Source organism: Chelonia mydas, chromosome 8 (assembly GCF_015237465.2).
Source record: "Chelonia mydas isolate rCheMyd1 chromosome 8, rCheMyd1.pri.v2, whole genome shotgun sequence".
NCBI classification, from domain to species: domain Eukaryota; kingdom Metazoa; phylum Chordata; order Testudines; family Cheloniidae; genus Chelonia; species Chelonia mydas.
The window spans coordinates 95,656,437-95,684,349 of NC_057854.1; the positions used below are offsets into that span (position 1 = coordinate 95,656,437).

General features: G+C 39.9%; 3 protein-coding genes across 9 annotated transcripts in view; 2 read left to right on the forward strand and 1 right to left on the reverse strand.

The window, feature by feature from the left end:
- BTF3L4 (basic transcription factor 3 like 4) lies at positions 1–16,024 on the reverse strand. Its single transcript, XM_007062168.4, has 6 exons — positions 15,952–16,024; positions 13,860–13,923; positions 12,803–12,916; positions 10,108–10,309; positions 7,522–7,581; positions 1–6,505 (listed from the first exon to the last, which is right to left on the reverse strand). The coding sequence occupies exons 2-6, from the start codon at positions 13,911–13,913 to the stop codon at positions 6,459–6,461; spliced, it is 477 nt and encodes a 158-aa protein (XP_007062230.1). The 5' UTR covers positions 13,914–13,923; positions 15,952–16,024; the 3' UTR covers positions 1–6,458.
- TXNDC12 (thioredoxin domain containing 12) overlaps positions 15,728–27,913 on the forward strand; it is a 23,419-nt gene continuing 11,233 nt past the window's right edge. For 2 of the 7 annotated variants that reach the window (XM_043521507.1, XM_043521506.1), the window contains exons 1-2: positions 15,997–16,132; positions 20,147–20,207. In XM_043521507.1, the coding sequence (XP_043377442.1) occupies positions 15,997–16,132; positions 20,147–20,207 (197 nt within the window). Of the gene's footprint in view, positions 16,133–17,235; positions 17,478–20,146; positions 20,208–27,913 lie in introns of those variants that run through there. The other 5 variants (XM_043521508.1, XM_037907100.2, XM_037907102.2 and 2 more) reach the window with 5 other exon arrangements.
- Positions 22,204–26,851, forward strand: KTI12 (KTI12 chromatin associated homolog). Its single transcript, XM_007062166.4, has one exon. It carries the CDS (start codon positions 22,294–22,296, stop codon positions 23,014–23,016), a length of 723 nt encoding a protein of 240 aa, XP_007062228.1. The 5' UTR covers positions 22,204–22,293; the 3' UTR covers positions 23,017–26,851.

Below are 27,913 nucleotides of genomic sequence, written 5' to 3' on the forward strand. Positions count from 1 at the left end.
TCCAAAAGATAATCTTTATTTAGCTGACAATATTTATCAGACAAAATTCCACTTTTCTTTTTTTCAAAAGCACAGACTACATTGTGAGGTTTCAAAATTCCCTTACTTGCTCAAGATATTTGATAAAATGCCAGTAGCAATACCTACCACTTATGTGTCTGATGATTTCAAAGTAATTTTTGAAAATGTACATTATCCCCATTTTACAGCTCTAGAAACTAACAAAGAGAGGTTAAGTAAATTGGTCAAAGATGCACAAAAAGCAAGTGGCAAAGTTAGAAACAAAACCCAGATCTCCCAAGTTTCATGCTCTAATCATACGCAAACACTGCCTATTCTATTACCACACATGATTGGAGTTTTCCCTGTTTCTTTATTGGTCAGGATTTTGAAACCTCACTAATGCAGTTTTATTTACCATAATAGTGTACTACAGCTGGTAAGAGATGCAATAAGCCAGTTAAAAAGTTCACTCCTAAAGCACACATTATTGCAATTGCTAGAAGGGTTACTCACCAATCTGGAACCAGAAGTCTCTCAATTATCTATGGTATTAAATAGCATGAAATGGCCAGGTGCAGTAACCTTTTTGTACGAAACAATGAAAAGCATGTAATTGTTTGGACATTTAGGATTAAAAACCAAGATCAAGACTGGTATTATATGCCATGGGAAAAATTTCAGTATACTGGTAATTAAATAAGCCTGTGATAGAAGCTCTCACTCATTCTGTACAAAAATGAGCTGAATATGGAGTAGATTAGCTATGAAAATCCACGAAATCCCATAGCACGTATTGCAGACTGTGTGCACTCTTTTCCATCGCATACAAATTCAGGGGTAGCAAACTAGTAATATATCTCAAAGTCTTCAGCAGTAAATCAGATGAAATTCCAATGTTTTATTTGTCCAGTCCTCAGGATGTTCCCAGAGCACTCAATAGCCAACAAAGCAGAGTATAAACCTAAGATAGGTATTTTTGGGATTTTAGATTGTTAGTAAAAAAACATTAAAAAAAAATATTTATCGTGTATATTTATGCACAAGAAATCCTAAAATACAAGAATCCAGTTTAGAACTTCTCCTCCCTTGAATCTGTCAATCCCCATTCATTAATTTTTCAGTGATTACTGTATATTTAAGATTACCTTATATCAATTGAATGTACAGCTAAGAGTGTTGGTACTTACATCTTTTTCACTCCCTCATTCAATACATGATAAAAGCCTCATTGTTGCCATCACAAAACAAAAATGCCAAATTCACCTCTTCTCATTGCTGACTGTAATTTGGCCTCTGTATATTGCTTTACATGCCATCACATATGTAGTGATTTTTTTTTTTTTGCATGGCCTGGTAATTCCTATTTTAGGTCACTGATGTGCTATCTTGCCTTAAGGAAGTCAACCTCTCAAACCATTTCCTGCCCTCATCTGGAAATGGAGAAAAATATTCATCTACTTTGTCCAAGCTGGCTAGATCACAGGGGTTGCATACCTCTATACAAGCACTAAGTATTTATCTTTCAGTCATCAAGATGCTTCACTTGGTTTAGTTTTGATCATCCTCCTATCTAATTTGATAGAAGGCACAACTATCTCCAGCCTACATTTCTGTTCTGCCTTCTTGGTGGTGTTTCCAATCCTTCTTGGTATTGTTTCAGTCTTTAGTCGTCTATGAGCAAGTACTAAGTATTATATGGTCTCTTTAAAACAGAGAACATGCTTGCACCTCCTAATGATACAAAAGTTCCTTGAAATGAGTCACCAAGCTTTGCTTCACCTCTTCACCTAATATTCTTGCTTTAATAATTTCTTGATCTTTTATTTTTTTCACATTCAAACTGACATGATTTTGGTCTTCTCCATGTTCATCCTGATTTTAATATTCAGCTCTTCAGTGATTATTTCAAAGATGATTGTCATCTCCAAATTCTTAATTTTGTATTAATGCCCTTTTCTTCTCATTCAAACATCCTGAAGGTAATCTCGAGACAGGAGACAAGACTCTGGAAAGAGCACTTTGCCTACCTATACAGAACAATTAAGCCCCTGTATATACAGATTCAGCCTTAAACCAGAATTTCTTTGGTTTTTGCGGCTTTAAAAATTAAAATCTTCATGTCAGCTGAATTTCAATTTTTATGGTTTAAACAGTAAAATAAAATTAAGATGATTAGATTAAGTCTAATTTCAAAGAAGAAGAATATTTTGGACAGCATAACAACATGAACCATATAATTCTTTAAAGGCGGTGGGGATCAAAGGTCAACAGCATAAGGGTGTTTTTTTTGTTAAAAAAGTTAAAGAACAACCCTTTTGTAACATTTTGGAAAGTAATGAAATCTGTTATATTGCTGATAACTGTGCCCCAATGAAATGGGTTATACTGTGAAATGCTATGCCTCATGTGCATGTGTGTGGGGATTTTTTTTTTAAATGCGTACATGCAATGTGCCGCAGGTCGCATGTGATGCAACCAGGATTCAGTACCGAATTTGGTCCACTGGCTGGATCATTAGCTTCCCCAGCTTGGGCCAGGTACTGATGGAGTTCCAATATCTAAAAAGAACCCATGAAAAGCTAAATGGTATTTTATGCTAATTAAAATGAACAATTATAATTACAAATGGAAAGTATGTGTGGCAAGAGCCAAATTACTAGTTCTAACAAGAGCTCCACCACAAACTACATTTAAAATTGTTTTTTAAAGAAAATTTGAGGCCAACTTTCTTCTGTTGTATATTTTGTTACAGAAATATATTAATTGAAGCTTGGTAATTTTATGACTTGATGCTTTATTTCAAGACCCAATATAGCAAAGGAAGCATGTCTATCTTCCCTGTAGACAGACATTTGCGTTAGGACAGGTCAAAAAGTAAACAACTCAACCTCCCAGTTTTCTTAAAGACTAGCTGAGATCAGTGGGATAAAGCGGAACCTAGGCAAAATGGAAAGGATGCTGGAGAGAAGTGGAGAGTGATGTCAAGGACTTGCCTCCTCTTTAACATCCCCCAAGACTAAGGGCATCTGCCCACAGATTGTTACATCAGTTTGTAGCCTTCAGATCCATTTAGATGCTTCTCTGCTACTTGACAAACAGCCACAGCAATGAAAAACTGGCCACTTCCATCTTTGGCGGGCCAGAAGATTGCATAATTTATTGGGCACAGAATTAGCTACAGTGGAACACCCACTTACAACCTCCAGCTTGATTATTTCAGTTTATATCTAGGAGTAAAGCCACACCCCTGATACAGCTTCAACTGGTATAAACCACAACAGCCCATCTACAGACCATCTCAGGTCACCACGAGCACATAACCCAATGCTTCGAACTCTGCCCTAGCATCCCATGAACACAGAGTCCAATTCAAGGTCAACTTTGCCTCCCCATCCATGCCTTTTACAGCTATGTTCACTGCAACACCACAACTCTCATCCAGAAGCAGAAGATTCATGAGCACAGTTTTCTCAAGAGTTGAATACCACAACCGTGTAACTCGCTCCCAACAGAGAACTAAGCTAATATTGGCTTGTGCAATCTAGATTAGCAGGTGCTGTAGTCTACCTAAGCAAGGAAAGAAAAGGGGTGTCATGTAATTCAACAATAATGTCTTGGTCAAGGGAAGTAATGACTGAGTTCTTAAATAGTCTTGTGCAGTTATCCTTCAGAATGGACCACTGAAATGAGTTGTAAATAGGAAATCCTCAGGGCTCCAAATGGAGACACTGGATCCCACAGTGTAAAGAAAACCACACACCTGGCACCCTTTATGTAGTATTCATACATCTCAAAATTAGGCACCTGTATACTACACACTCAATTTTCTATACTCCTGTCTGTGTGCACCAAGGTTGTTCCAGTCATTTCCTAGCTATATATAAAGGAACACTAGCTATTTTCCACAAGAGCCTTGGTGGGTTATTTTCAATTAAAATCAGTTTAATGGATTTCTATAAGCTTTAGCATTTCAGCAGCAAATCAAAAGTGGTCAACAGCTTTTGGATACAGTAAAAAAAAAGTGTTTACACAGCCCATATAGTTTGCTGGTTTCCAAACATTGGTAAGCAATGATGGTTACAATGACCAAATAGCAAGAATTAAAAAGATTCTCTTTTGCGCATGAATCAGTAAGTCTCATTACAAACTTACCAAATCATTTTTACCCCAGATTCTTACTGTTTTTACTCTTCCAAATATTTTTTACCACACTTTCTATTCCAGAAATCAATGCTTTATACTACAATATGTGGATTTTCAGTAACTAAATGATTGGTAGTGAAAAAATATGTTGGATATCTGTAAAGTCAGTGCAGTTGCAACTTTTAAATGTTCTTCATTCGTGCCACTTAACTAGTGGAAGCGCTCCGCAAAGCTGAAAGATTGTTTCCTAGTCTCCTTTCTTTGCTCACTGGGCCAGAAGAGGCATTGGAAGGGCAGTCTGCTCAGCTTGTACGCGTGTGAAAGAATAAGAGATTTTCATTAACCAAGAGCAACAATCTGCAGAAGGTTGGAGTAGCCATGAGAATGAAGGGAGTCCCATCTAGTACTAACAGGAAAAGGGGAGGAGAAGGTGAGAATCCTCAGGGCTTTCTCAAAGTATTGCAGGATCTATCCCAATCCAATAAGCTTTCAAGTTAGCTATCAAACGCAACATGACAATGAATGTAATGCTATTTAAAGCAGTAGCTGCATCAACACGTTCCTCAGCAAGTGCTATTGGGAGAAGGAAATGACACACAAGAGGGAACATTTCCTCTTTTGTATTGTTGTTTTATTTTGTAGTAAGATCCATGTATTATATAAAATATAACAGGAAAACTGAACAAGTCTATAAAATAAATTGAGTCCAGATGACAAACCACAAGAGCTCTGCTTTTGCAGTTTACGTTGATGTCACTAGAACTCTCATGTACTGATAGCGTTGTATTTTACAGTTATCTAGTGTATGAACCTACGTAGAAAGCTGATATGTCTCAGAATTAAGCTATATTTAAGATGATAGATGTAGAGAAAAATGGCTTTCCTAAGCCACAGCTGCCCTTGACACAGGTTAACAGTGATGCCAACTATGTTGTAATGCAAGTTACATCAAGCACCTTCAAAGAGCCTCTGACAAAGGGATTCACATTGAGCCTTTTGAAGGAAGGTTCAGAAAATACTGCAGTATACCAGTGATACCTCCAAAGTCCTCTGCATGCCTACAAAAGGTTTGTGGTATTTAATAAGCTACTATAGCCATGACACCAAACCTAGAGGTAGGTTATAGGCAAAGTTAGATAGGCCAAAAAAATCCCTTCAGAGTCATTGCACAAACTGCCCAGCAGGAGGCTACAGCAATATGATCAATGACCTCTTTCTCTCACATTAAGTATCATCCGCAAGACACTCCTAATTTCTAGTGCCCTGGAGAATGACAGTGCCTTGTCAGCTCCTAATGGCTGCAGTTATGGCACTGGAACAGCTCAAAGTCCTTTAAGCAACAGTATGTTACTGTGCAAAAGTAATGCACAGAACTGTTACCAACTGGATGTCCAAGTTCAAGAACAGACTCAGCCTAGCTCTTCTGGATGGTAGAGAGAACTAATCTCTGAAAATTAGCAAGTAATATTTCTGGGAAGTACACCCACATAATCAAGAGGAGAACATACTGCTTAGTCTATGTGGAACGGGTTGAACAAACATCAGTTCTATAATAAGGGACTCGAAATGAAGGCTGATAGAGTTGGCGAAAGTTAGAGGAGGAGAGGGAGACAGCGAGAGATAAAGGAATTTTAAAAAGGAAAATAAGCAAACTCTTCTAGGTCTGATTTTTAAAAATGTTACCATACCAAACAGGCTGTAAATATCCTGTTTGGAAATATCCATTTGGAATCCAAATATCCAAATATCCATTTGGAATCAACATGAGGTTGACAGCAAATAGCATGTGAACATTTTCAACATGGAAGAGATACATATTTGCAAATACAATAGTTAACACAGCAAATTAAACCCAAGTCTTAATGGCAGAATGCCTTGAATTAATGAAATGTGGACAAGTAAGACTTTCACTTTTCACTGCTTTCTGTGCACTATTTGGTGGAAATAAAAAATAACAACTGTAAAGATTTGCTTTACTTCTACTTCTGAGGGCAAAGGGAAGGTTAAATAGAACTGTTCTCCAATTTGTTCTCCACTATACGTACACCCACACCATACACATACGCACATGCACACACCCTCAAACTGCACTGACATTTCTTATATTTTGACCGAAAAAGTAGATCCTGGGAGTAAGTGCAAAATGCAAAATCAACTGACAGAAAATGCTGAACAAACAGCATAATTAAAATACAAAATATTTATATTACTGAACTATTAACAGGTGATGTTCTCTGTTTCTGTAAAACTTTGGAACCACATAGCTGATTTCTTAAATCTAGTCCATGCCAGCTTCCAGAACTATTAATGATTTAATTCGCTTCATTCTTTGATGCCTCATCAAAGTTTTCTACGAGATCTGAAAGAGATGGAAATATTTAATAGTCATTTCCCCAATAATGCTGTCTTCATATTTTTTAAAGAAACTATGTAACTTTATCTAAGATACCAAATAGTTATTAATTATATTTAATGATTACATAGTGTTTTTCACCTAGAGATTTCAAAGGACTTTGCAAAAGGGGTATCATTTGCAAAGATGAAGAACTTGAGGTACAGGAAAGGTAAGATCTAAATTTCTAAACATCCACTAACTTTGGATGCTCAACATAAGATGCCTAGATCTCATTTTCAGAGGCGCTCTTGCTGACTTCACTTGAACTGGTGAGGGCTTAGCACCTTTTAAAATTAGGATCTAGGTGTGAAGTTGGGTAGAAACTTTAGAATAAACCTATAGACCATCAAGGTCACACAGCATGTCAACTCCAGAGACAGAATTTTGGTCTCCTGACTACCTCTTTAGATAATAAATTACACTGATGAATAGAGAAGATAATTGTGTTAAAAACACAAATTAATAGTTTCCAATAATTTACTCAAAAGAACAAGTCTAAAAACAATGGCATGTGGCCATAAGTTCCCAGTTTAAGATTCTATTTTTTTTCCTTTAAGAGAATTTTCAGAATCTGGCAGTAGGTGGAGCTTAGTACCTCCTATTACAGAAATGAGCATGCATTTAAACAGTCTGATCTGAAAAGGTAATCCAATGATTACTACTGAAAATTCATATAGTATTTTACATCCCGAAGCCACTGTACAAATATTAAATAGTTAATCCTCCCAACCTCCCCGTAGTATTTATCCTTATTTTACAGATGGTAAGACACAGATAGGTTAAGTGATTTGCCCAAGGCCACACAGTAAATTAGTGTGAAAGCTGCAATTCAGGAGTTCCTTATCTCAGTTCCATGATCAGTCCATTATACCAAACTGCCTCTCTAAATGCAAGAGAAATACAGTTGCACAAATCTAAACATGTATCAGAATGGTAACTAAATCTCAGATTGAAGAAATAGAATGATCTAGTGAACCTACCGGGGACATCATCATCTTCTTCATCAATGTCTTCAGATTTTGTTGCTTTGCTATCCAACACTATAAAAAAGTTTTGTACTAAGTATATGCTTTAACACAACAATTAGTCCCATTTACACAATACTTGTCTCTCACAAAACAAAAGCCATAATTTACAGGTTAAAACAGGAAGTGGATATCTTCTGATTTCTCTTGGAGGTTACTACTGCAAGGAGAGAACATTCTGAAAAATACAGCATTCCCATTCAGGGGTCCATAAGAAACCTATCATTCCCCTGTAAGTTCTATTTAAATAAAACTACAGCTTTAAGAGTACTGGAGCCCTCAACATATAGCATACCTGTCAAATGTACTCAAAAGTGTGAAAAACTACAGAATAGAACAATTCCTTCTTACCAGTTTTCCTTCCTGTTACTCAGAGGAATTCTGTAACATCTTAAGAAGTGTCCTAAATGTGGACTGGTTGCAAGGATTTTTAATGTATCAGAATGGGCTCATGTCTCCATTTGAAATTTAGACAAATTGGATTTTTTTTTCTTTATGGCTACTAGTAACATAGAAAATTATTTGGTGTTTCTGTCTTGACTTGAACTCTTGGCTCTTCTAAAACTTAGGGAAAATAAGGAAATTAAAATATACGTTTAAATTGTCTTGGTTCTCTTGGGGATGGGTAAATTTGTTGGACCTTAGAACAAGTAGTAGGTATTACCTAGTGCCATTTTAAATCTATATATTTTTATGCTTCCTTTAGAGCATGTTCAAAAATATTTTTAAAAAGTATGAATAAAAAAGTTTGAAATTAAGAACTGGATTTCTCTGTTTGAATGAGTGTGGCAGCAAGGACTCTAATTTCATCAATGCACAACATGAAATGAAAAACTATAAACTCCAATATGGGAGTTTACAACAATAATGACAATAGCATTGTGCACAAAGTTAAACTAACTACTGTGCATGCTCAGCCTCTGTTTTTAAAGCTTAAGCCTCCAATATTTGAATTAGAGATGATGAAAGAATGCTCACTGTTGAAAAAGTGACTCCCCATTTCCACCTTTTTTTCCTAAGAAAGTTGACTGATAGCCTAGCAATTGTTAAGCAAGTTCAAAATTGACAGGATTCGAAGAGCTAAGATGCATTTCCCCAAATAGAATGTTCAATTCAAAACACCAGTTCCTGCCCCCTCGGCCACACATACCCCTTCCAGTATTCCATTGTGATGCTACAATACAACTGCATCAAGTACTGTACATCTTTCAGTAAAACAAAGCCTTTAAACTGTTACCGCATATCACAGTTCTAAAGGTTTTACAAAGTGATGAGACACTGGGACATTAAATATGTGCAATGAAAAAAGGAAAAATGTAATTTAGTTTCATTTTTTAATGATCTGAGAGCAAGTCTGAAGTGTATGGTTGGTCTTTCAAGGAAGATGGGAGGAGAGGTGGTGAGGAGAGGGGGGAAAAACATTTTATATAAGCCTATGATTACTTCAAAATGAATTGCTAAACAGAAGAAACTGAATCCTACATCCAGGTGAGCCCTGAATTACTGTTAGTTTTATGTATTTAAAGCAGCATTTTAGGTAAACATCTCACTACAATAAGTGTTCAATATTGAAGTGTAGCATTATCAAAGAAAAAGATGTTTAAAAGTATCAATTAACTAGTTTATTCCAACTGTTATACTATGCATTCTCCTCACCTGATTTTATGGCACCAGCATTTTATCTGTATAGCTATCACTAACCTTTTATTCTGCCTATAGAAGTTACTTCAACTCTTGCAGAAATTTCTATCAAGTTAAAAGTTTCAGTTTAGAAATAATAATTTATATCAATCTATCTTTTTTATATTTCATTCTATATTCCTGAAAATAGAAGACATACTTCATCAAGTCATGAAACCATATACTTAATATTGCAAGGTATTTTAAAACACAGTACTACTGACAAACATGTCTAACTTGTAACTGAAAAAATGTGCCTTTTTTTCACATAGCTGGGCCGACATAACAGAGTCTTGAAACAGACAGAAAATAGGCCTTTCATTACATTACAACAACACTGTTAAGTGGATAGCAATATTAAATGAAGAGCAGAACAGTTTATATCATGGTGATATTTATGAGAATAGAAAGTGGGTTTGGAATTTATAAAAATCCAACATCTATCAGCAAGCCAAACAGAAAATACATGGAAAACTAGTGATCACAATGTTATAGTTCAGGGGGATTTAAGGTGCCTACTCATATCATAAAGTAGTAAAGCATTAAGTCTAATGCAGTGATATTTAGTTTCAGATACACTGTGCTAGTCAAGATGTTAGGAAAAGTAGTAATAATTAATATAGAAGAAAACTGTATTGCATGAGAAAGTCTTCTCTCATAAGAACAAGTGAAGTTTACTGTGAAAATAGTTTGGGTGATTTATTTGGATTAGTAAAACACAAAGTATTAGGCCAAGTATAAAGTTTTCCAGAGAGCCTACATCACACTGGCCCTTTGGAAAATTTTACCTCAAACCTTTTCCAAAAGGTGATACAACTTTTTAAAAATCTTCAATAAAATGATCCAAATAGGGACACCCACCTTGTCTTGGGAACTGTTCAGCTAACTTCCTGAGACTTGTTAAACTGTCAGCACCAAGCTGGCTTAAGATTCCCGGGAGCATTTCTGTGATCGGTTTAGCCTCTGCATGACCAGTAATTGCAAAAGTGTTAGCGGAAAGGGAAGCTTGGACCTTGGGGTTGTTGAAATGAATAACTGTTCCATCATCTTTTATCATATTCACCTATTTAAATACAGAACAATTAGTACATTTCATGCATTTCACTAATATACTCTAATAGTTTTGTCTGTACAAATGCTGCAAAACAACATTGTTTATATTAACATTTTTAAATATTCAAGCCTATATTTAGAGAATTTAGAAAAGACTCTACAATTCTTAGAGAGTAATAAAAATGAATAAAAAAGTTATAATTAGCCAAACCTGTAATGGAAATGGAATATAGGTTTATAGCAGAAGGACATGTACATTGAATGGAAATGCAAAAGTTGAGAGCTGAAGTTCCTTTATGAAACTAGTATTCAGATAAACACGTGAGCAAGCAATGGATTACTGTGTTCTATTGTGTTATCATACAGTTAAATTAATTGTTTTGGTTAAAAAGTGACCTGCCAAGGACAACAATTTATATAAATCATCATGCTCCAGAGCATAAGCCAATTATCATCTGGGAAGAGATCAGAGGGAAAAATAAGAGTCTCCTACTTCCACGGTAAATACTTGAAAACTTAGGTCCAAACACTGCAATACGATGCACAGAGATGGATCCCTATACCTGTACGAAGTCCTACTGAAGTCAAATGAATCCATGAGAGTGCAGGGATCCACCCATGCACATCATAAGCCCCTTACGCCTCAATTCTGCCAGCACCAACCTCTATGCCCACACAATCACACCAATGTCTTGACCATAGGTATGATGAAGATTTTCACTTGCTTCTAAATCATCTGGAATTAGCCACTGCCAGAGGCAGGATGCCTGACTAGATGGACCACTAGTCCATTTCTGCCTCTAAACAGGAACAGTATATCTGGGTTTTGTCATGTTTTGTTTTAAACTAGATGGAGAAGGAAAGAAAATGAAAGGTATTTTTTCTGAAACTGAGAAAGAATGAGTGTAAAATAAGAGTGTTTTGGAAATGTCTTTATTTTAAATAAGGAAAGAAAAAGTCCTGGTAAACATAGTCAGTGGCAGCATATTTATAACATTGTGTTCTTTTGTTTTATTATAGCCATTCAATTTGTTTTTAACTGAGATGTTATGGGGAAAAGGCAGAGACTAAGCTTAAAAACAAATACTGAAGATTTGAGTGCCTAGGGAATGTTCCTATACAATAAAGATTAATTTAAAATAATTTAGAATTAGACTCTAAACCTGTTTTTAGACAACAGTCTCATAAAGCTGCATGATGTTCTTTATGCCTGGAACTTGTTTCAGATCTCAGTGTGCATGGTGATCATTCTTACTTAAACAGTTCACCATTCTCAACCCACCTCACTGATAAGCGCTCTCACACCCAGGCTTCAACCCTGCAAGCTGTCCTGCACAGATAGAGCCCTCTAAAGTCAATGTGGGTCTGGCCAAGAGGAACAACTTTCAGGAGTGAGGGCCTAATCATTAAAATGGAAGCCAGCAGTGTCCAGATAACATCCCTTCAGTTTCCCAGAACAGTTTGTATCTGAAGAGTTTTGGCTGTGCATTAAGATTTTAAGCTCTGGGTAAAGGGGAGCAAGGACTGTGTTTATCTTTGAGTTTTATAAAGCATAGAGCACACTAATTGTGCTCAAACAAATAGTCAACGAAAATTAGGATAATTCATAGTCACCCTATGGGAGGCACTAGGACCTCTTGAAGGAGCAGGCCTCCACATACACAATACAAAATTTAAAATTAATCAAATGTTTTACGTTTCTTCAGCCAAATACTGCAATAACATTTAATTTATGGTCACTCCCCTCTACATATTATCTCAGCATTCTCTTCATTTGTACACAGTGGCACATGGGAAGGTCAATTTTCTTAGGAAGGTCAATTTAAAAATACTCTGACTTTCCTGTAAAATTTGTATTTTTAAAAAAAGATATTCTAAAAACATCGAAGAGGTTCCATTACTGTCTAGTTGGGCCAGATTCAGCTAACTGGGATCATAACTTATATGTAGAGAGAGAGTATTTAGTGTCTTTGAAAATGTAAAAAACAAAAAAACAAAAAAACCACAACTGCTCCTTGTGATTGTTAATCAGTTCTGTTTGTTTCCATGTAACAATATAGTAGCCAAGTCTTGCAATCTAGAAAGAGGTCCACATTATGTTTCTCCTTTACATTTTGTACAGCATCAGGCACGCTGTTTTGCTTACCAAGTAACTTTAATTTAAGAGTCAGAAATGTTTAACTGTAATCAAATTCAGACAAACCAATTTTACTAAGAAAAAAAAATCATATGAGCAGATTTTGTTTTTCAGCCATTCAAAGGTATATGCAATACAGGCAGCCAGCCAGTTTCCACTACCAACAGCTTAAAGTAATTAGGGTGCAAAATCTGTTACCATTTACACCAATTATGTAAATCTGGAGTAACTTCACCGAAGTCAGGGAGTTACACCATGTGAGATGAGAATCAGACCCAACTTTTCTTAGCATTTCAACGTCTAGCTAGCTGTCAATTTTAAAGTGAACAATGTAGACAGAGCAATTAACTTCTTATACCACTATACCTCTTCAATGCCAGCGATATTATTTACTGCCAATTTTTTGAGTGAACTCTGAAGTTTTTTGTCATCAGCTGTCGCTGTCCTGTGCACCACCTTCTTCTTTCTGCGAGCTGTACCCTGAAAAAGTCAGACAATGCAAGAAACATTAGTCAGCAACTCTGAAGATCGGACACTACAGTCACATGTACCATAATATCAACTAACTAATTTAAACAAAAAGGAGTTGCTGAGTACTGCACTTAGATTGTCAAAGCTGCTCTGATAATTATCAAGCCTGGGTTGACAACCTGGCCCAGTTTTCCAAAGTTCACAGCAAATGATACAGAGCTGAACAATTCTCTCCCAGAAGATACACTATTCCACACATTTAAAATCATACTACCGCAGTATGCTCCATCTCTCATTCGCTCTAGAATATAGAGAAGTCCCATGACCCAAAGTTCTTTACAGTTTACCCTTTATAAAATTTTAGTATGTTAGGACAAGCTTGTTCCTAGGGTTTTTTAAAAAGCATAAAGTCATTGGATAAATTAATATCAAAGGGTCCAGTATAAGAGATTTACACTGGCTTATTTACAACTCGAAGTGTTTCACAGCAAGTTCTCAATAAGAGGAAATATTTACATTTTCCTTCTTTTTTTTTTTCTTTCCTTTCTCAAGATGTTCTCTTCCTTATTTTCCAAAAGTTATTTTAAGAAAGGCACAAAGTTTGTTTTGCCAGAAAGACAATTCATCAAGTATCTTAAATATAAGCAAATCTTACAAATATGGCAAAAGTGTATTTTTCATATTTAATTAAGTTTATATGCTACAAGCTTCTACAAACACCCTTCTACCCTTAGGCATTAAACTGATGTACACTGAAAAGATTAAGTCACCGAATAAAATATCCATGTATTGGCAACCAACTGTTTTGGATTTAAAGAAAGATACTTTCCAGACTCCAATGTGCTATGATCCTGATCATAACAGCAGTATTATTTCAGACCACTAAAATATACAATGAAAATAAAATACGGCAGGTCTCTCTATTAATTTAATGTTGTTTTCCTCTTCTTACCTTTCCGCCTATTCGGACCTGAGCTTGAAGCTTGGCTAACTTTTCTTGATTCATGATGCTGTGTCTGAAGAATAAGTATACCGACCATATTAGCATGATGTTAAATTTTAAGTTTATTACACAAATCAGCTCAATTTTTATATGACACTACCTTTACTTAAAAATATTTTTAAATGTACATTATAAATTTTCAAGTTCATAGTAATGTCCTTTAAAATAATATCATAAGCAACAAAAGCATTCGCTAACAAGAGCTCAAGACAATACTATATGTAAGCCGTATCATCTAAATCAGTGGTTCTCAACCAGGGATCGGGGGCCCAGAAGCAGGTTTTGGGGGTCCGCCAAAAAAAACAAAACAAAACAGAGTAGGGCCGGTGTTCAACTCACCGGGACCTAGGGCTGAAGCCAAAGCTTTAACAACTTAGCTTTGCGGGCCCCCTCTGGCATGGGGCCCCAGGCAATTGCCCTGCTTGCTACTGCTAATGCCAGCCCTGGCTTTTAATCTACTGGATATGCAGAAAATGAGTTGTTGTGGAACAGGCAGGCTATGGAGTTTTTATAGCATGGGGGTGAGGGGGTGTCTCAGAAAAGGTTGAGAACCCCTGATCTAAATGACATAGGATGCAGAAGAAAATATGTTAGGAGAAGGGACGGCATTCTGATACAAACTGACAGAAACCAGGAAATTCAAAGTCACAGTTAACATATTATTCTAATTTTAATATTCATTTACTATCCTATCAGTGTATTTGTTCCCCCCTCCCCCCCAAAAAAACTTCTAATAAACTTACAATACAGCTGAATGACAGGCAACTCAATTTACTTTCTAAAACAGCATGCATTTCACAACAGTCATTTCTAAAACTATTGCACTTTAATAAAGTAAAAATGGCAAGGTGACATTGGAAAAGGAAGTCTTTCATAAGACTGCTTTAAAATGTAAGCTTTCTTTGCCATTCCCATGATTAATCTCAATCAGTTCAGTAATATCGCAGTACATTTTGAATGAATACATTTTATTAGGTATTCAGGCTACGCAAATACCATGGTCTCACAACACCCTTCACATAATAAAGAGCTATGATATTCAACTCATTCATTATGAAGTTAAAGTATCCACTGCATAAAATGGGATGATTACTATTTTTTCTTAAAACCAAAACCACCATAATTAGAAGGAGAAAGCACCCAGCACCTTCTGTATACAGTAATTTTGGGAGTCATTTAGCTGGTCTGCCCCAGGAAGTCATTAATGTTTCACTGTTCAGTAAGGAGAAACCCCTCACAACTTCCATACTTGTCAAAGAAAGAAAGGTGCTAGCCTCAGGTGGTAATGAGGGGGAAGGGATGCCAGAGCCTCCAAATACATTCACAGGAAGGAGTCCCTATAATGGACATGTCCTGAGATAGGGGCTCCCCACAAAATCCAGCTGGAAAAAAGGAGGTGGGAGAAAGATGTTTGTTTTCTACAGGAGAGAATTCCCCATCATTTTCAGCAGGAGAGGGGGTGCAGAAGAGATCCCCACAATATTAATTGCCCCCGACGCCTGGAGGGAAGCAGCGTATGCCCCTGAAAAGGAGAAGGGGACAAAATCCTGCCTTGGGGAGTTGGGAACTGATTATAGCCAAGGGGAGAAGCACCCCCTCCCCACACAATATCCAGCCCTGGGGAGGTGGGAAGTGATTATACCCCCAGGAGAGCAGCACCCTCTCCCCACACCATATCCAGTGGGTCCATGCCTTGGAAAGGAGGCGGCCCTCCCAATATCCAACCCTGAAGCCCACGGGGTCTACGGTCGTGGAGAAGACCCCCTCCCCCACATCCAGCTCTAAGGGCGGGAAAGGTCCCTGCCCTGGGTCGCCCCCCATGACTAGCCCTGAAGGGAGGGGGAAAGACTCCGCAGAACAAGCCGAGCTCCCTTCAGGCAGCGGGGCAGGCCCATGCCCCTCACGGCACGGACCGCTCCTCCCCCCATGCGAGCCGGGCCGAGCCGAGCCACAGACAGAAGGGGGGGGGGGCAGAGGGTCCGGTGCGAGGACGGGAGGATGGAGAAGCGGTGGAGGAGGGGAGGAAATAGAAAGTTCTCACCTGAGTCCGGCAAACCCTCCGCAGCCAACACGCGGCGAGAACAAGATGGCGGCCACGCCAAGCAAGGAAAGAGACAAGAGGGGCACAGAGAAAGCAAGGCCGCGGACCACGGGACCCTGGGCCCCGCCCACTCACCTCCGATTGGAAGGCACACCGAGTTATTTGCATAACATGGAAAGTTGTAGGTAGCTTCCTCTTCTTCCCTTTCCCTTTGCACACACACTCTGTAGGGGGAAACTACAAGTCCCAGCATGCAATGCACACACTGGGACTGTAGAACCAGGTCGTGGTAGTGCATCCTGGGAGCTGTAGTTTCCGTAGGAGGAGACGGGGGTGGAGGTTGTTGCTGGCCTCTGCCTTAGTCCTATATATTCTATTACGGACTATCCTCGTGTAGGATGGAGGAGGGTATTGGTCTATTTCTGCACTGCCGTAGGCAAGGAAGTTGCTTTCTCTTAGGTGCTGAGTTTGTTTGTTTTGTTGCAAAAAACAAAAGCCGTGGTGTTTGCAAAATGGGACAGTGCCCAGGGTTGCAAACCGAGGTAGTGTTTCCCAAGAAGATACCAGTCGCTAATTGAGCAGAGTTAGCAGCATGTTGGGATAGTTCTCAGGATTCCAGGTTTTAGAGGCTGGCTGGTCAGCATTTGTACAGTAAGGCAGACTTTAAGAAGCAGGTTTTTAAAAATGTAAGAGCTCTTGGAATCCCACAGATTCCAATTTGTAAAACATATAAATCAAGATCTGCGATAATCCAGCTTTTACTTTCTCAGTTTGCAAACAGCTAGGCGTTAAATGTATCCAACCCCGAAGATCGTTCCACTTTGAGCATAGTGATATATACGTTCCACTTTTTTTTTTTAACAGAATAAAATAAAACTGAAATCCACCCCCCGCTTGCAGGTACTGAAGAGCAACCAATCAATTTCGATCAATTCTCTGTCAATCCTCCAAGACATATGTAGACTGGGTTAGTTAAACATTAAATCATTCTGGTAACAATTATAGCTTTAACCAAAATCTGTATTTGAGCAATATTACTACTCCTCATGAGGGGCTGGCGGCAAAACCAGTTTGCATGTGTGAATTGGATGAGCTCCCCTTTTCAAATCTAGATGAAATTACTATTTAAATGCCTCCCCCACCCCCAAGGCAATGTCTCTTCTCGGAAAGTGGCCAGTTTGGAACCTAATATGCAAAGCTGAAGCTATAGATCAGAAATAATTTTGCTAAGTCTCTGATTCAGATTTTGGGGGATCTGTTCCTTTTATTATTAACCTGACACAGGACTCTGAAGCACCACCCACATCCGCCTAACATCACTTCCTGGGTTAAAAAAAAAAAAAACACCCTAAATCTGATTTGATCTGATCTTGCTGACTGTGGCCATCGAGAAGTATTCATTGTGCTGCCGAGGATCCAAGTTGACACCATGAAGATTCAATTAGCAGCAGCACTCTCCAATCTCTTTCTTTGCCTGATTTTCCTGGTGCTTACCACATCCTCTGCTGGAGAAGGGCTTGGCAAGGGTTTGGCATCTCTTTTATTTTTGCTTGTATTTAAACTTTTATGATTGCTATAAATAAATAAGTAAATAAATCCCTAATCAGGAGGGTCCCTTCCGCGCACCCCAGAACTGTATTTAATATTTGCAATAATGCATTCAAATAGTAATCTTGATTATGTAGGTACATTTCATCGGTAGGGGGAGTAAGGAGATAATCACTTTAGTGGTAGAACTGAGGCTGAAACCTACAAGATATTATGGTGCCAGGCCATAAATTGATTATGAGCAATTGCAATGCAGCAGTGATACAGTAGGAAGTGCCTTAATGTTGTGGAGTGGAGAAGAGGGGCTTAGCAGGTTTATTCCTTTTCAAAACTGTCAATTGCTGGTTGTAGCAGACCTGCCAAGTCTCATTCTCATTTAGAAGAAGATTTGTTAATTCTGAGGTAGTTTTAAGGCAGTTTTTAAAATTTCTTTGGTGGTGAAGGATTTTGTAAATGGTCTGTCAATGAAATCTCAATTGAATTTTTAATTTCCCCTTCAGATTGTCCCATTTTGACATCCCTACAACTATGCAACATAAGCACATTGGGTTATGGCTAGTAAATAGGTGATCAAGTAGATATTGTATGGTTTGTCCTATAGTTTTTATCTTTCACTACTGTTCAAATTCCAGTAAACTGTACTTCCACTACCATCCCCTCTCTTGTCACTTGTTCTGACTCAATCCCTTCTATCCATATTATCCTACCTTTTTACATTATTTACTGATTTCAGCTTTTCTTAATAAACCTGTAGTTGTTCGACTATCCTGTACCATGATTTGGATTTATCTTTCACCAGCTCTGTTCAGTCCACCTTACTTTATTTCCCTATCTTTGTTCTGAAGTCTGGAATGTGAGGAGCAGGTTTAGTCAGTTTATAAATGTTCTTGACTATGTTCTTCAGTGACAGGGAAGAAGTATCTTTAGTATTACTAGTTATCTTTTTTTGATAGTTGAATTTAAACTCTAGAGGTCCCTATTTTTAAAAATAAGGTTATTTCATAAGCTGTTGAGTGTTGCATTTTGTTAGTAACAGAATTCCATTCATCGTGGAAAGGTGGTTCTTAATTTTTTTGATAATAAAACTATTAATATTAATCAGGTCATGGGAGCGAGGGAAGATTGTAATGATTTTATTTTTAATGAATGTAGTCATCCTTGCTTACTAGAAAGAAATGTGATCTAATGTATATTTAAATATCATTGATTACAAGAAATAATGCTCCTCCTCATCCCCCTGAATATTTTATGTAAGGTTCCCTTGAGCTAAATGTACCCCATACCCCCAGTCTCTTGCCCCCAGAGACTTCTGCTGCCTATTTACAGCCTGGTTAAACTAAATGCTTAAGCACGCATATACTTAAATCACATTGAACTAGACTTAAGCATGTACTTAAAGTAAAGCACACACTTAAATACTTTTGCAGAAAAGGGACTTTAATAGGCAATAGAATTTGATCCCAGACAGAAATATATTGTACCAGTATGGTTATATTTTTAATAAATGGGAAAGATGGCTGGAGGCCTGGATAGGCACACTTATGTATTGTTTAACTCTAAATAGAAAAATAGCGTAGTGATAGGTGAAAGCCATGCAGTTGTATGGGTGTAATTCATAATGTGTAAAAAAAGCAAAAAAAATGGCTGAGAACTTAAACATTGGACAGTAACAGGCTGCGAATCCCAGTGGTGATTGAACCTGGTGATATGCTATACAAAAAGAGCTCTCAGCTCTGTTTGTATCTGTTTCCATCGCTTCACACTGACTCAACAGACATTCTAAACTTTAGAGTGACACAGAGACAATCCTGCTATCTTATTCGATGGATAGTGCTGATAGCAGATCTTGATGCCATTCTGCATCCTCTCCTTGTCTTCAGTTCAGGATACACAGCTTGGATTGCATGTCTGTTAATTACAGAATTGGTGGGACTACTTGTATGAGTAAGGGCATGCAGAACTGAGCCCCCATGTTCTTTAATAATTGACTAAAAGGTATTAATATTGGAATTTTCCCCGGTCTTCTTAGACTTTGCATTATTATGAAAGAGGATTATGAAAATTAACTTTACCCAAAAAATCCAATATTCAGAAATGAAATTTGATGCTTCCTGGGCGTATCCAGGGTTCTGAGGCACCTTGCTATCGCTTGTCCTTAGTATGAGCAAATCTTGCCTGTGCCTGGTGTGTGTCAGCTCCCTGACTACCCGAGCCTCTGGCAGTGCTCCCCGCCAGGGCTCTGCAGACCTTGCTTTCTCTCTGCAGATAGCAATAGGCACACCCGTCTCCTAAGCCCTCTGAATGCTCTCTGTAAGGTCCGGCTGCTTATTCACTGAATTACTTAGAATTACTAGGCCTGCTGTTTCTAAAGGAACAGTACCCCATAGCTTACTAGTTATATCTTAGAACACAGCTCTGCTGAATGCACAGCACATAGGTATATGTATAGTGAAAACAAGAGTAAGTTTATTATCCAAGAACAGAGATTCAAGTGATAGTGAGTATGAATATTGAAATCAAATGCTTACATATAAAAAATGCTTGCTAAAGAAGGGAAATAAAACTAGTTGATAGTGTCAGAAAATATATTTATCTGTCATTTGACATTTTAAATTATGCTACTTTTATAAACCTTTCCCTTTTCTAGGTTTTGGAGATCACATTCATTGGAGGACACTAGAAGATGGGAAGAAAGAGGCAGCAGCCAGGTATGTTATACAATTTAAGTTCACAGGGTGGCTTTACATTAAAAAGAGAAAAAAGATTCTGCATTGATCCTATATTTAATCAGAGCTAGTTATGTGTAAAAATATCCAGGTGGTATAGGAGAACCTACAAACCCAGATAATACATCAGAGAGAAAACATTTAACATTTGTTAATGATAAGCTTTGATCCTGCAATCAGATCTTCCAGGTAGATACATCCTTGAGGCCGTGTAGATCTTCATAGATTTACATAGATCTACCCACAGATCCAATTGCTGGATTGAGGCTTTATTGCATCATTGAGCTGAAAAGAAAATTATCATGCTTTTTGACAACCTACTACAATATAGAAAGAGACATGGGCCCCAGTCCTGCAGACATTTAAACAAGTGCTTAACTTTACATACATGAATAGGTTTTTTGGAACTCAACAGGACTACTTGCAGTTGCATGCATAAATGTTTGCAGGACTGAGGCCATAGAGTTAATTGAAAAGATTATTTTATATCTGTGACACCAATCTGGAAGTGTAAAATATTTCCTTATGTTAAAAAATATAAAAATTACAGACTAGATTTTTATGAAAGATATAGCTAGAATTTGAATTTTGCATTCAAACTGATCCATCTGTTTTCTCCCACTCACAATATGAGAATGTGTAGTGAAGACATAAAATTAACATAGCAGGTGCAGTTAGAGAATTCTAAGGTGGCACTTAACTGTATGTAATGGTATCCATGCAATATGCCTTTCCAAAAACCACTTTACTGCAGTATTTGTGGTAATTACTGCACTATTGTTTTTCCATAGAAAAGTATATGTGACCTTACGTAGTCCGCCTTACATTTAGTGAGACAACAAGCTAGTGGGAGGGAGGTTGTCAAGCCTTGGCAGTGAGATGTCTCTTCCTTAGTCTTGGCTAATGCAGTGAATGGTCAGTCAGTGAATTTCACAGCCTCATCTTCCATTGCTGGAAGGGCAGACCCAGGTGACATATCTAGCCAGATTCTGTAGTATCTGAGTGTCTGTGAGTGGCAAAGCTTGTATGAGACCAAGGAGTACATAGGTGAGACAAAACCTTTGTGTGTGTGTGTGTGTGCGCGCGTGTGTGCTATGGGGTGGCTGAGCGCTGTGGCCTGCGGTGGCACCATGGGCTGGCTGTGCACTATGAAGAAGCTATGTACAATGGGGTGATGCGCTGTGGGATGGTAGTGCCCTGCAGGGTGACTGTGTGACATGGGGCGATGCCCGGTGGGGTGGCAGTGCCGTGGGATGGCTGACTGCCATGGCATGGGGCAATGCCCAGTGGGGTGGCAGTGCCATGGGGTGGCTGGTTGCCATGGCATGGGGCAATGGCCGGTGGGATGGCAGTGCCATGCGGTGGTTGGCTGCCATGGCCTGTGGGGTGGCTGGCTGTCATGGCCTGGGGCGATGACCGGTGGAGTGGCAGTGCCATGGGGTGGCTGACTGCCATGGCATGGGGCAATGCCCAGTGGGGTGGCAGTGCCATGGGGTGGCTGACTGCCATGGCATGGGGCAATGGCCAGTGGGATGGCAGTGCCATGGGGTGGCTGGCTGTCATGGCCTGTGGGGTGGCTGGCTGTCATGGCCTGGGGCGATGACCGGTGGAGTGGCAGTGCCATGGGTTGGCTGGCTGCCATGGCCTGTGGGGTGGGTGGCTGCCATGGCCTGGGGCGATGCCCAGTGGAGTGGCAGTGCCATGGGGTGGCTGGCTGCCATGGCCTGTGGGGTGGGTGGCTGCCATGGCCTGGGGCGATGCCTGGTGGGGTGGCAGTGCTGTGGGGTGGCAGTGCTGTGGCCTGTGGGGTGGCTGCCATGGCCTGGGGCGATGCCTGATGGGGTGGCAGTGCCGTGGGGTGCTGTGGCTGGGCCACACTGTGACGTGCTTCCCTCGCCCCCAGCCCTCCCCTCCCTGCATAGGGGCGTTAGAGCCTGACATCGCCTCGTGCTGAGGGCCAAGCTCTCTTGTTGCCCTGGGGCCGGGAGTGACGTTCGTTGCCTGCCCCGGATGTGCTTGCGAGGGACTTCCGGGTTATAATGGCGGCGTCCCTGGCTGTGGGCGGAAGATGCCGCTCGTGGTGCTGTGCGGGCTGCCGGGCAGCGGGAAGAGCCGGCGGGCCGAGGAGCTGCGGGGGGCGCTGAGCGCGGAGGAGCGGCCGGTGCACGTGGTGGCGGAGGCGGCGGGGGGCCGCGCGGCGCTGCGGGCCGAGGTGGAGCGGCGGCTGAGCCGGCGGGACGTGGTGATCGTCGACGCGGGGAACGAGCTGAAGAGCTTCCGCTACGAGCTCTACTGCGCGACCAAGCATGCGGGCACGCCGCATTGCCTGCTGCACTGCTCGGGGGGCGCCCCGCATCCGTCCGCGGGCCCCTTCGAGACCCCGGACTCGCGGAACCGCTGGGACCGGCCCCTCTTCACCGTGCACGGGCAGGAGCCGCTGCCGCTGGCGGAGATCCGCGCCGCCCTCTTCGAGAGCAGGCCGCCCCCGCCCAACCAGTCCACTCGCTCGCAGCCCCTGCAGTCCGCCGGCTTCCTCCACCAGCTGGACCGGGTCACCCAGGAGGTGCTGGCTGCCGTGCTGGCCGCCCAAAGGAGCGGGGCCCAGCCTGGGGAGCTGATCCAGGTGGCTGGGGCCAGCGAGGGGCTGGTACTGAGCCGGCCCCTGGGCATGGCTGAGCTGAGTCGGCTCCGAAGGCAGTTCATCAGCTACACCAAAATGCATCCCAGTGAGGAGAACCTGCCCCAGCTGGCCAACATGTTCCTGCAGTACCTGAGCCGCAGCATCCAGTGACCCCTGTAGTCTCCCTAGTCCAGTGTCTGAACAGGAGGGCTGGCTAATGGGGTCCAGTCACCGAGAGCTTCCACGTCCCCCAAAATAAGAGTCTATGCCAATGGGAAGTTGGCTCTCCCTAGTCCCTGGTCTCCAGTGCCTGGACCAGAAGTCTGTGCTGATAAACAGGAGGGCCCTGCATTACCCATCATCTGAGCAAGAGTATCCAACCAGAGTGGGTATGGAGAACGAGCTGCAGTGGTCCACGATTTCTGCTAACAGGAGTAGTGGGTGTGCACCCCCCCCCCCCCAGTAGCAGCCTCAGCATCTGAGTAGGAATGCCTAACAAGGGCAGCTACAGGCAGCTAGCCATTGCATCCTCAAGCATCCCAAAAGTCTACTAATGGGGGCTATGGAGAGCCAAACCCCATTAACCATATAGTCTCTGCAGTGTCCAAAGAGGAATGCTACAGGGGAGCTGAGCTCTCATGCTGCTGCAGCATCTTGAAGAACGATAATTTTTCATCTGGGTTTTTTTGTGCCTGCCCTAAATAAGGCAAGGATAAAATGGATTCATCAGACTGTACAAAGGATTGGGACTTATAGCCTTTTTAAAAACTGGTGGTGTTTTCAAAAGTTTTTCTGAACCCAGGAAATTAAATCTTCAGTTTGGACAGTGGAAATATGTTTACTTTGTGAACTCAAATGTCTGTCTCTCTTTTTGAAATCCTGTGCCTGGGATGGAATGAAATATTTAATTTACTTTCAAAATAATTATTTCAGCAACTTTCTGTGGCTTCCTTTCCAAAGTCATTGGCAGATCCTGGGCTAAATACACTAATTGTTCAGTTAACAGCAGGTGCTCTCACAATGAGGATGATCTGAATTGTACTTCATTATTACAGTATCTGCTCTGATTGCATACACCCCTTGGAACTCTTTTATATGCCTTAATTAAGAGATTATATGGAGAGTTAGTGCATGGCAAGCTGGAGTGTAAATCTACATGCTGTAGCATGCTTCCCGGTACCTGTCTGCTTGCACCTCCTGCTGTGCACTAAAGTTTCCTTAGTGCTCTGTGAACAGTAGTAGGTCAACGCACACTAGGTAATTTTTAGTGAGCACCAGCATGCGCCACACAGTCAGTGCATGGTATACTAGAGCGCTGTAGATTTACACCCCGGCTTGCCATGTACTAATTCTGCTGTGTAGACATACCTGCTTGCTAACTCAGCTTTGGATCCTGCCCTTCTATTTAACCCTAATCTTAGTGTGAACCCTCTCCCTGCATATGCATACCTGCTTCTCTTTGCCTTTTGAGGAAGGCTTCCCTTCCTATTAAACATTCATTTATTTGTCTGGAATGATGGCATAAAGTGGGGGGGGGGTTACTTCAGTGAGTACAAAAGTTCATATGCTCTGACTACCTAATAATATCTACCAGTCAGTATGTGGATTTGTATATTGTGAGATTGAAAAATGACTATAGCTGCTATGTAAAGAGACCCCACTTTGCCCCCTTTGGGCAATTAAATTGGAAAGAATAAAAGCTGGGAAATGTGTGGTCAAAAGCAGTAAAACATCTCTGATACCTGATTTGCTGAGAATTCTATTTTAGTAATTATAAACCCCTCAATTCAAAATCTGTCTAGAAAAGTTTGCCCTTGATAGTAGTGTGTGGTACTAGACCAGGTGCTGGCTGGCTGGACTGTGTTCACTTATTAAATGGGAATCACTGATACTGTTATAACTTGAGGATATCTTTCGGAAAAATCTGTCACTCTACTGCTGAAGAAAATTAAAGAGCAAAATCATGTTGGGCTACATGAAAGAAATCAGTGAGGGTGTAACATTCTATTTTCTCAACATCCCTTAGTACGTTTGATGTTCTAATATTAGTTTGGGCAGGAAAATGTGTGCCCATGTTCTGTGTATGCTACAGAGAAGCAGCTTCTATGCTGATAATATATTTCTGTGGTTAAAATTGGAATTGACCGTATATGCATCTCTTAGCACAATTTCCCCCCTTTCTTGGTACTCAGGACTATAATTGGTTATAACTGGAAGGACGCTTCCATTCATACCTCTCGTTCTTTTCTATAAATTTAAGTAATTCAATGCCGTCATCCACTGCAAAGTTGAACAATATAATGTAAGGAACAATCTCGTTTAAAATGAATCAAGCATTAGCACTACCACCACTGCCCTGGGAAGACTTTTACGGTTTTATAAGTTTAATTGGTAAAAATCCCATGCCACGCTCCTCTAACATCCTGGCTCCTTGCCTGCATCTATTGTGTGCTTTCTCTGGTGCCAGATTGCCTTCTGTGTTCTCCATGTATCAGCTGTCCCTGCAAAGATACTGTTACTCTCCACATGGGAGTATTTCTTGCCCCATATCCCTCTGGCTGCAGCAGCCTCTGGCTCTGTGAAGGGATTTGGGATCTTATCTTACTAAGGGTGTGTGGCCATTGTGATGTGGCTTTAAAAATCCTTCTGTTACATTTTTCCTTTTACATGCCACTCTCTTGTTAGAAACAGACTATAAGGTGCAAAGAGACACTGTCAAGTAAAAAAAAATCTTAGAGTTGTGAGGTAGAAAAAACCTTAATGGATCACCTCTCTGCTAATGCAAACTTGTTCTCTGCAGAGCATTTTGTTTTGTCCTGTCTTCAAGTATCCAAACTGATGGTGTGCGCTACTTCATTTAAGACGACATTTCCACAGCTTAATGTATCTAACTACTGGAGTTTTTTCTCCCTGATATTCAGATAAATTGTCCTTTTCTTCATCAGATTATTCCTAGTTATAATTCCATACTTTCTTGCTTAGTTTTTCTTGTATGCAAACAAGATCTGGATAACCCTATACAGCTGATAGACATGCATGACTTTTTTTAATTTGTGTAAACAGTTTTTATAAAATTCCCTTGCAGTGTTAACAGGCCAAATGTTATAGCATTATACTGTTTGCATGAAAACCTGAAAGTGATTATAAATAAAAGTGAAACACACTTTCATATCTATAGTGAATCATCCAAACTGAGATATCTGCAGCAAATGAAAACATGAGTGAAATGTTGGCCCTGACTGAAGTAATGAGCAATAAATTCAACTTCTGAAATTCTTATTTTAATGTAAGGTGTCAAAAAATGCTATGTAAAACTTGTTTAAAAATTAGACTCCACCTTATAGTGACCCCCCTATACATTTTTCCATAAAATTTTGTTTTCAAGAAAACAAAGGTATTTACTTTTATTCTCACTAGTAGTAGCAGCTAGCCAGTAAACTTACCTCCCTCAAAGCTGTTTTGGACTACCATGATTCATATTTAATTAAAAACTTCATGCAGTGTAACTTCTTACTCTTGTTACCCAATCACAATTTGTGTCTAAATTGACATTTGTAGCGGCCCTTTCCTATGTTCTGCACAGCATGATGTGAGATATACATAGCTAGAAATCTAGATACCACACCAGGCATACTCCCTCCCTAAGGCTAACACTTTCAGGTTCTGTCTAGAATGGCTTCATATTCCTATATCCAAAACAACTTCAAAAAAACAACTTGGTGACTTAAAATGCAATATTTTGAGGTAAAGGGAAGTCAAGGCTTAGCTGATATACAAATCTTGGGGGAAATATTGTTTGGCTGCGTATTTTCAAAAAACCCCTAGTTTACTGAAATAATCCACTCCAATCAAATCACGTGTTTGTTTTTTTTCAATTCTACCTGTAATTCTGCCAATTTCTGATCATGTGTTAGACCATGTCATTCAGAAATATTTTAACATACTGCTAAATTTCATACTTCTCAAACTGGAGAAAATAAAGACATATATTAAACCCCCAAAAGTCTACCCTAGAGACGGCGGCTTTCTAGTGCGGATGAATCTTGCTGTGTGGAAAGTGTTTATATAATTGTGAGATGTTAGTGAAGAAGCAGAGGTGCTTTCTAGGACAAGATTTTAGAAGAACTTGTTTGCTTGGAGTTAATATATGAACAGGTATTATCTTTGTATACAGAATTAGTAGGACCTTTACTGGAACCCAGTGTCCACACTTTGGAAAGGGCTCAGAAAAGAGCTACTAGAATGATTTGATGTCTGGAAAACCTACCTGACAGTGAAAGACTTAAGAAACTCTATTTAGCTTATCCAAGACAAGGTTAAGAGGTGACATTATCTACAAGTACCTGCATGGGGAAGAGATTTCTGATAGCACATGACTCTTTAATCTAGCAGACAAAGGTATAACAAGATCCAGTGATTTGAAACTGAAGCTAGGCAAATTCAGACTAGAAATAAAGTGCAAATTTTAAACAGTTAAGTAATTAAGTAGTGGGACAACCTGTATAGGGATATAGTGGGTTCTAAATCACCTGAACTCTTTAAGTGACCATGAGATGTATTTCTAAAAGATATAAAATTTTTATTAAAATTAATGTTAAAAAATATATATAATACATAGGTTGGGAAAAGAATGTGTACATCTCGGTATAGTGGTTAGATTATTCACAAAAATAAAGTTAATTTTTAAGTCACATGATACATAGAGCACATAATCAGCAATAACCCAAATTTAGATGAATAGATTTAAGAATACAGTTTAGATACTAGAATCCGAGTACTCAGGTACATCACTCATGAAAAATTGTACAGAGATTTGGTTGTGGAAAGCAAAATATATCAATGAGTGGAGATTGTCCCTCAGTAATTGAGAATTAGGTTGGTTCTCCACTTAGAATATACAATCCATGAGGAAAGTATTTGTTACGTTCCTGACTGCACTTCTCATTGGCACTCCAGCTCATCCCTCCTGGTATTGCCGATGTCCAGTGATGTGTTCTATGTAAATGCCCCTCGACCACCTGATTGTGTCCAACACCATGAGTTGCTGCATGAGCCAAACATAGTGTTG

Coding starts and splice junctions, on each gene's coding strand:
- KTI12 (XM_007062166.4), top strand. CDS start 22,294: ATGCCGCTCGTGGTGCTGTGCGGGCTGCCGGGCAGCGGGAAGAGCCGG.
- BTF3L4 (XM_007062168.4), bottom strand. CDS start 13,913: ATGAATCAAGAAAAGTTAGCCAAGCTTCAAGCTCAGGTCCGAATAGGC. Junction 10,310..12,802: donor ATATCGCTGGCATTGAAGAG/GTATAGTGGTAT, acceptor GTATTTAAATAG/GTGAATATGATAAAAGATGA. Junction 7,582..10,107: donor TGAACAGTTCCCAAGACAAG/GTGGGTGTCCCT, acceptor ACTTTTTTATAG/TGTTGGATAGCAAAGCAACA.